General features: G+C 35.1%; 1 protein-coding gene across 2 annotated transcripts; it reads left to right on the top strand.

The window, feature by feature from the left end:
• The first annotated feature begins 611 nt into the window (after nucleotides 1-611).
• Nucleotides 612-4,189, top strand: LOC129311950 (uncharacterized). 2 transcript variants are annotated; one of them, XM_054954464.1, is made up of 4 exons: nucleotides 612-821; nucleotides 1,409-2,085; nucleotides 2,942-2,976; nucleotides 3,089-4,189. In XM_054954464.1, exons 2-4 carry the CDS (start codon nucleotides 1,776-1,778, stop codon nucleotides 3,950-3,952), a joined length of 1,209 nt encoding a protein of 402 aa, XP_054810439.1. In that variant the 5' UTR covers nucleotides 612-821; nucleotides 1,409-1,775; the 3' UTR covers nucleotides 3,953-4,189. The 2 variants fall into 2 exon arrangements, with proteins under 2 accessions (XP_054810439.1, XP_054810440.1); XM_054954465.1 differs by lacking the exon at nucleotides 612-821 and adding an exon at nucleotides 830-1,188.
• The last annotated feature ends 3,929 nt before the right edge of the window (nucleotides 4,190-8,118 follow it).

The following is an 8,118-nucleotide window of genomic DNA, read 5'->3' on the forward strand; positions in this document are numbered from 1 at the left end:
TTTGAGCACATACAAAAGTAGTTAATCTAAAATGGTTTTATCTATTTCACAATGTTTGAACTCTTAACAGTAACAATGGACAAAGAAAGTTGTCACTTGTTCTGCTCACTCAACCAATGTATTGTATACCATGACTTTCACCTATGTTATCATATTTGTTAAAAAAAATTATATGTAAAATATTTTTTAAAAAAATGACCGGATACATATGTGATTTATTATGCATTTTAAATTTTATATTCATACCAACAATAGCTTTATAATACATCAATGATTGATTGATTGGCCAAAAAGAAAAAATGGATGGATTACTATTGATAATGGGTTACCCAAAAAAGTCGGCACAACATTCATGTTCGGTTGCTTTGAATGATGGTATACTAATTGAACTAACGTACTCAATTTAATTAATCAATTATACTAATTTTAAGATAAAAGGGATTATTCATGAGATGCGGAAAATTTTGGCAAGCCAATCATTAAAAATTGAAACCAGACAAAGAACATATTAGGTCGGGCCAGCTGGACGGGTCAACCCATGTCCTGGGTTTTTCGGACTCGTCTGACTTCTGCCCACATTCTTCAACAAAACACCTTTCCCACTGAACCCAGGCCCTCTTTTGTCCTTTCGCTCCCTTCTTTTCCAAAAAATTTTTCATCGCTTCTGCTGGGGAATCTGCTTCGTCCACCTCTTGGAGCGCCTCGCTCTCAACTTTGCTTTTTTATTTCAAATTGTGGCCGCACGCTGCAAAGTAGCTGTGCCCAGATCTTGCTCATTTTGGGTTTAAATTTCTTATGTGTTACTCACTCTCTTGCTTCAGGTGCGTTTGGTGAAGGGTTGGTGTTTGTAGTCGTGGCATCAAAGTTATCAGTTCTTGAGTAAAATTTGAACGTCGGGATGACGATGTTGGCGATAATGTGCTTTGAAGAAATTACTTTCTTCTTTTTTTTCCTTATTCATCTAGGGGTGTATACTGGATTTCTTTAGTTTCTGTCTCTCCTTTTGCAGAAATTTTTGCTGCTTGTGTTGCTTGGCTTGGTAAAATAATCTTTGGATAGTCTTTTGTTCAGTTTCTTTGTAGATTTAGCTTTTAACTGTTGGCCCTCTGGTTGTATGAATTATGAGCGCTGAGATATGAACTGCCGTTGCGATGGCCAATAAACTCTGCAATCAAACATGATTTTTTTGTACGTTCTTGCATCCGTGACTAATTTTTTGAGCTTTGATCATATCTTATTGTTATTTAAAAAAAAAATTGTAAAAGAAAGTGGCATGCTTTTGATTATATTGCCTCACTATGCGCTTGTCTTTTGAATGAAACTTCACTTTACCTCAAATTTATGTTGCCATTAATTTCTCCCTCATTCTATTAGTAGGATGATTAATCTGGACCTTTTGGTATTTCAGCAAAATTTAGTCTTCAGTCTCTACTGTACATAGCACAATGGTGTGGGGCAATCCATTTCCCGGCCTCCACCTAGTGGGATAAAGCTGCTCGGTGTTCTCGTCATCTTCTCTACTGTACGTGTGGGTTGAAGGTGGAGTCTGTTGTATGTTGATTTATGAGATGATTACAAGTGAAGTTTGGTAGAAGAAAATTGTAACATATTCTGGAAACATTTCTCTTTGGCAAGCAAATATCGGCTCGACAAAGTCAGAAGAATTCAGAGTTGTGTTAAGTGTGATATTCTGATAAAAAATAGCTAAAACGGGGTCACTTTGTTGTGTGGCTTCAAGGCCACATGGGTCAAATGCAGACAGTAGGGACTGGTCAATGGGTCCCCGTGAACCCTACTGGCACACCAATACAAGTTTTTCACCACTTCCAGCAAGATGGGATTTCAGATTCCAATCTGATGGGCTGCCATATGATGGTTTTCAACTCCATGGGTCTTCTTTATACAGTGAGAAAGATAGTAGAGGCTCGGTGAGAGACAACCACCTGTATGATCCTCACTATTCTGCTTCAGATGGCACTGAACCTTTCCTTAACAGTCCATCTGACTTCTCTCAGGCTCGTCAGCGAACACCTCCAGCGATACAGGAAATAAGTATTGATGATTATGAAACTGCAGTTAGGAAAGGTAATCCTGAAATCAGAATATTCATATCTGTATATGTATTTAACTTTTTAGGCTTTAATATGAGGTATTAGTTTGACTCTCGTTAAAAATGTTCATCAGACTTGTTTTATATTGATTAATTTTGTTACCAGTAAGTTGATTGAATCATCACCTCTTTTGCACAATGCGTGACCATAAATGAAAATGAAAATATCTTGCATTTCTGTTTGCATTTTTATTGTATTGAAAATTAAGGTCTAGACAGAAGAGAGGCAGTGTTGCATTATAGAGATTGGATATTCTGTTATAATTTTTTTCCGTCATAGAATAACCTTTATCCCATCACGTAAAACGACCAACCACACACTGATGATTGAGCACTTGTATGAAATAAAGAAAGAAAGAGAGGACTTGAGATTGCAGACTCTGACTGATGATTTAGGGTTTAATTGAGAAAATTTTGGGTTATGGAGGATAGAGGATTAGAAACTGGGCATTGTAGGTTAGGGAAGAGAAAAAATTGTTTGGTTTGTAATGTCAGCTGTCAAAGATGAGTCCTGACGTGAAACTACCTAATCTGTCCATTTAAATGAAAGGGGAATGCAGTTTAGAAAGCCATTTTGCCCCTTGGGTTTCTTTATTTGCTTGCATAGACATTGTAACTGGGGTTTTAATATAATTGCTTCATATTATAGTGTAAAAAACTTGTGGTGGTCTAACATGAAAACTACTAATAATATTTTAGTGCACCCTGTACTTTTGTGAGTATGCTTTGGACTTTAATTTCTTATGCTTTCCATTTCCAGTATTTCTATAGTGCTGCTATTGTTCGTACCTTTTCTTCCTGAACTACTTCCTTCTGAATTTTACTGAACAGATTTGGGCCGCTTATTTGTTACATCAACGAAGGAGGTAAAGTTTTCACAGAAGGACTATAATATATAACAAGAAAGGATGTTCTCTTTTCATTTAATTCACATATGCCCCTGAAGAAATTTGATTAAAGTGAATAACATACGTGCAGGGAACACCAGAAAACCCAGATAGTTGGAGCTCTGCCTCATCCCAGTCAGAGAGTTGTGAATCCGATTTATTTGCAAAATCACAATTGTCCTCACAGCAGAATTTCTCTTGCCACCGGTCTTTTATCTCTAAACCCGTTCATCCGTTGTCCTTTCCTGACATTACTGCTGCTAGGGAAGCCTTTGATCCTGCAGTTACAGGTTTCTCTGGGATTGGCGTTTCCACCCCACTCACAGATTCCCAACAATGTAGCAGTGCTAGCAGCAGTCTTGATTTTGCAGATGCTATGGTGTCTTTTGAATCTGAAATACCACCTCGCCCTCATAATGATGGATTCAGATGTAGCTTGTGTGAAAGATTTCTGTCACAGAGGTCTCCTTGGAGTTCCCAACGTATCGTGAGAAGCAGAGACATGCCTACAACCGGTGTTCTTCCCTGTCGTCATGTTTTCCATGCAGAATGTTTAGAGCAGACAACTCCAAATTTGCGGAAAAGTGATCCTCCTTGCCCTCTCTGCACTCAGCTGGCAGAAAATTCCCCCGATCGGGGTCCTCTGAGCATGAAAAATGGTTTTCCAAGGATAAGACCATTTTATGAGGACAGACCCTCAAGACCCTGGGGCTGTGCGCAAGCAGGTGGTTTTGTTGAAGCGGCCTTGCATGCACCACCACGCAACACAATGTTCTTGCTAAATCGGAATCGCATAAAAAAGAATTTTTCTTTGAAGGGTAATTCAAGCAAAGAATTTCCAGGTAAGTTGAGGAAAAGTGGACCATATTCTTCACAGTTGTTCAGTGGAAGCTCAGCTGATCAGGAAGCTGTTGGTTGCTCAAATGCAAAAGCTGGCCCTAGTATGAAACAATGATCAGAAAGGTCTCTGAAATTTGGGACTTGCAAGTTCAGAAGCTAACCATGCTACTTCAGCTCAAAAGTGAAATCATAGCGCTGTGGGTTCATAACCCTGTGATGGTTTTGTATATACCATATTGATTTGGTGAACGCATCTAGGAAAGTTAAAAGAGTGTACTTTTGCTTTCGCTGTGAGATTCGGTCAAGATTTCAAACAAGTCTGTTATTGTCAATGAAATTTAGTTTTGGCAAATCTGAATTGAGCCATTATTACATTGTCATCTTAAACACTAATCCACAATCATTCATCATAGTCTTTAGTTTACATATGATGAAACTTGGTTACCAATAGGCAACATGCTCATCATGTAAGTCACGGCACATGAGAATTATGCACTCCAAGGTATGCTGGGGGCATAATGATGAATTCCCCATTCATCGGATGAGCCTGTTTGCAAGATTATCAACGAATTTATTCGTGTCTCTTGAACTTTATGATCACAGGAAGCCAACCAGACACAATTAATTCCCTAACTTTCTTTCAAGAGGCTGAGCAAAGGGTGTCCTTTGTTATAATCCCTTTAATGAGGTTGAAGGCTTTAAAACTCTAATATATAACTTGATTTCCTTGTATCCAATATAACCCCAGTATTTGGTGCAAACCTATCTTTTTCATGAAACCAAATTTCCAAGACCTGTTCTCATACAGAATTGATCCTCCACAAGACTGAGACATCCACATCTACCCAAAACCAACCTGTTTCTGGTGCTTTCTAATTGTATTGATTAGGCCTAACCTGTGCGCTTTTTTTTTTTGAGAGGGGGGGGGGGGGGATTCATAAACTATATTTGCTTTGTTGAAATCCTAAGAGGGGTTGGAGTCGAGTGTGATCCATCAGATTACTTCGGCCTTCTTTGTTCTCAAGGGTATGAATATGAGTCATAGTCCACACTGAATGAGGCCTAATCAACGTTGGGTTTCCTTTTGCAGGCCTTCATTTGGGAACAAGCCTTGAAAGACAAAGATAAATGATTCTACAGAAAATTTCTTATAATTATTATTCAGCAGGAAACATCTTTTTCTAATAGTACAATTTTTCATTCACGACCATAGAGAACATTTTCATTGTACAGTATCCCTCATGATAATTTATAAACCAAGGTGTGACTATTTCACGGTCATCATATTAATACAGAAACCAACCTAAGTCCATTAGTGGACCAGCCTGTGTACCTTAGTTTCACGCTCACCGTATTAATACGCACCCCATGTGGCAACAAACAACCTACTTGAAAAGGCCATTTCTTCTACCTATCCATGTGCTCTGTTTCCATTGATCCGGACACTGAAACATTATACACAAGTTTGGGTTTTTTTTTTTTTAACTTTCAAATTGCATTGTGTGCTAATTACTCCTTCTTTCTCCTTTTGAACACCACATTTAGCTAGCCATGATGTTCTTCGTAATGTCAATTTACCTCAATGATGATCTTATTTGAGACTGACTCATCTACTCTCCTCTAAAATAAGGGTTCAACTAGTGTGGTGTGATCTTCAATTGCGTTAGTGACTCTTTGTCTTTTTGTTTCTGCCATTCAATTTTGAGAAAGCAACTTGTTTTACATGTATCAGGTATATGTGAAACATTACATGAAAAGGACTGCTATGGATTGAGCATGGTGGACACTTTTGTTCAAAATTATACATATAAGTTTGCTTCACAGCATGTCGTAACCCAAATGCTAATCATTTATATGTTTCTTTTTCAATTCAACTCAATCTAATTTAGGACTTTTTCGCTCTTACACACATAGTCAAGTCGAAGCACGCTCAGAATTTCAACACCTTGATAGGGCACATTCTAAAATGTGTATCTGGTTCCTTTTATTAATTACCTCATAGGTTTGTTAGAGTGTTAATTTTTTCATATATCCCTATGTGAGAAAGTGTGATATTGAAGAAGAGAGAGTCAAAATTAACATGATGATGAAGATTAGTGTAGTTAATGAAAGTAATATTGGCTAGAATGATGATGATGGTAATATTGGAAATTATTTTAATTTTATGGCTATTTTAATACTTTTAACTAACAATTAACCATTTTTTTATTATGCATGAATTAATTAAAAGTGGTTTATATTTTCAACTAGAGTGTAGAGAGTGTGTGTTTATATATATATATATATATATATTTATCTCCAATATCATTTGTGAGTATCTATCATGTACTAGCTACAAAACGTGGAGTAAGTATCTATCAATGTGTTACACGCTTCACCACAATTTGCTGTGCATGCAAGGTGCTTGTTCAATTGACTGAATCGCCAATTCCAATATAATCTGCCATATACAGGTGGTATAGTCTTAACTTATAACCTCTTGCCCCCAAATTAAATGATAGTCTTAGTGTGCTGCAAAAGCAAAATAAATGGAAATGTTTCCTCTTCTTCTTGTGGTTCACTGAGCTGTCACATTGAAATTTGCAAATGAAATTCATGATATCATCATGTGTTGAGAGATCACTAGTCCGGGGTCTAGTCGTGCACTATATGGCATTAAATGGAGTGCATGTGAGGCTCCATGTGACGGTGGAATGAAAGTCACTGAATTGCTTTCTCACTTGTAATTAAAGAGTATGACCAGCACTTACGTCTAAATCAAGACCCACTCAGCCATAAACATTGCTTCTTTCTCTATATGCTTATTGCTAACCCTTTTTCTCAACCAATATCCCAACCTAACTCGCTTAGTGCTCACTCCTCAGCTTTCCCCCTCATTCTTTTCCTACTCACATGCCTTCATTTAATACCACAATTGGCTGTTCTGTCCCATCACTTTTATACTATAAATTAATATTTCTTCCATTTAGTATTTTAAGGCACATTTAACTTAATTACATTCTAAATAATGAATTTGTTAATTGTCTTAAAAATTGGACAATCTTTCTATGTTTATCTTTATTTAATATAACAGAGTATTTTAATTAAAAAATTTTATTAATTAAATTGAGTTGAAAATACGAATTGGTTCATGAAAATACCCGTTTAAGCTCCTTTTTAAATGTTTGAGCTTTAAAAATTAAAACATTTTTAAATAAAATGGCTTTTAAATCCTAGCCATTTAAATCTTGAAAAAAAAACTCGAGTACTTGTTCAGGCTCGTACTTACTTTTACCCTTGAATATGAAATATTTCTAATTTTTAAATTAAATTAAAATTTTAAAATATATATTTATATTTTAATATCAAAATTTATATTATTAATTACTTTTAATTTTTAAAAATTATAATTTATATTTTTAAAAATAATATTATAATATAAAATTAAATTTTTAAAGATTAAAAAATTTGGAAAATGAAAATAAATTAAAAAAAGATAATAAGAGTCGAGCTTAAAGAAATGACTAATTTTAAGATAACAGAATTTTTGAACTTGAGCTCATATGAGTTAGGCTTACCTGTCAATTATATTTGAAAAACTTAAAATATCTTATATTTTTAGCATAATATTTAAAAGAATGCTTATAATATCAAACAGAGAAAGTATATACCAAATCAAATTATTAAAAAAAATCTTTTTATTTTGAAGTTTGAGTTGAATTGTAGTTCCCTTATTGATCCCTTGGCTTGTATCGTAATCTTATCCCCCTTTTTGGCTTTGGATATGATTATAGCGATTATGTATGCTGTTGGTGATTGATTGATCCTCTGTTGTGGTTCAAAGCTGTATCCAATCTTCTAATAACAATGAAAATGATGTTTTCCTATTTCGCTGTGGATGAACACTATCTTTTTTGTGCATATGAATATACTTGGATTTGCTTAGCTAGAAAACACAAATATTCACTGTATAATATATGAGATAACTGTACGTAAGTTTTTCTTTCTTGACCTTTTTTATCACGTCTTCATATATATTCTCATATGTCACACCTTGTGAAGCTTGATTAGGTAGCAACGGTGCGTGAAATTGATTGACATAGAAAACTCAAGTAATTTTATTTTATTTTAATTTGTGGTCTTGCAATTCAAGTCATGTCTCTTGTTTTTTTTCCTTGTATGTATGAACACTCAAATATTGATCCAAATTAAAGTAGTTTTATCATGTGCAAAGAACTAATTATAACGCTATTTAATTGATTCAGATTTGAAGTTACTATATATGTACTTTTATTAAAATAG

Source organism: Prosopis cineraria, unplaced genomic scaffold (genome assembly GCF_029017545.1).
Source record: "Prosopis cineraria cultivar Desert tree isolate PC_DT_omini unplaced genomic scaffold, ASM2901754v1 PC5, whole genome shotgun sequence".
NCBI lineage: Eukaryota > Viridiplantae > Streptophyta > Magnoliopsida > Fabales > Fabaceae > Prosopis > Prosopis cineraria.

Coding starts and splice junctions, on each gene's coding strand:
- LOC129311950 (XM_054954464.1), top strand. CDS start 1,776: ATGGGTCCCCGTGAACCCTACTGGCACACCAATACAAGTTTTTCACCA. Junction 2,086..2,941: donor TGAAACTGCAGTTAGGAAAG/GTAATCCTGAAA, acceptor TTTACTGAACAG/ATTTGGGCCGCTTATTTGTT. Junction 2,977..3,088: donor TTGTTACATCAACGAAGGAG/GTAAAGTTTTCA, acceptor ACATACGTGCAG/GGAACACCAGAAAACCCAGA.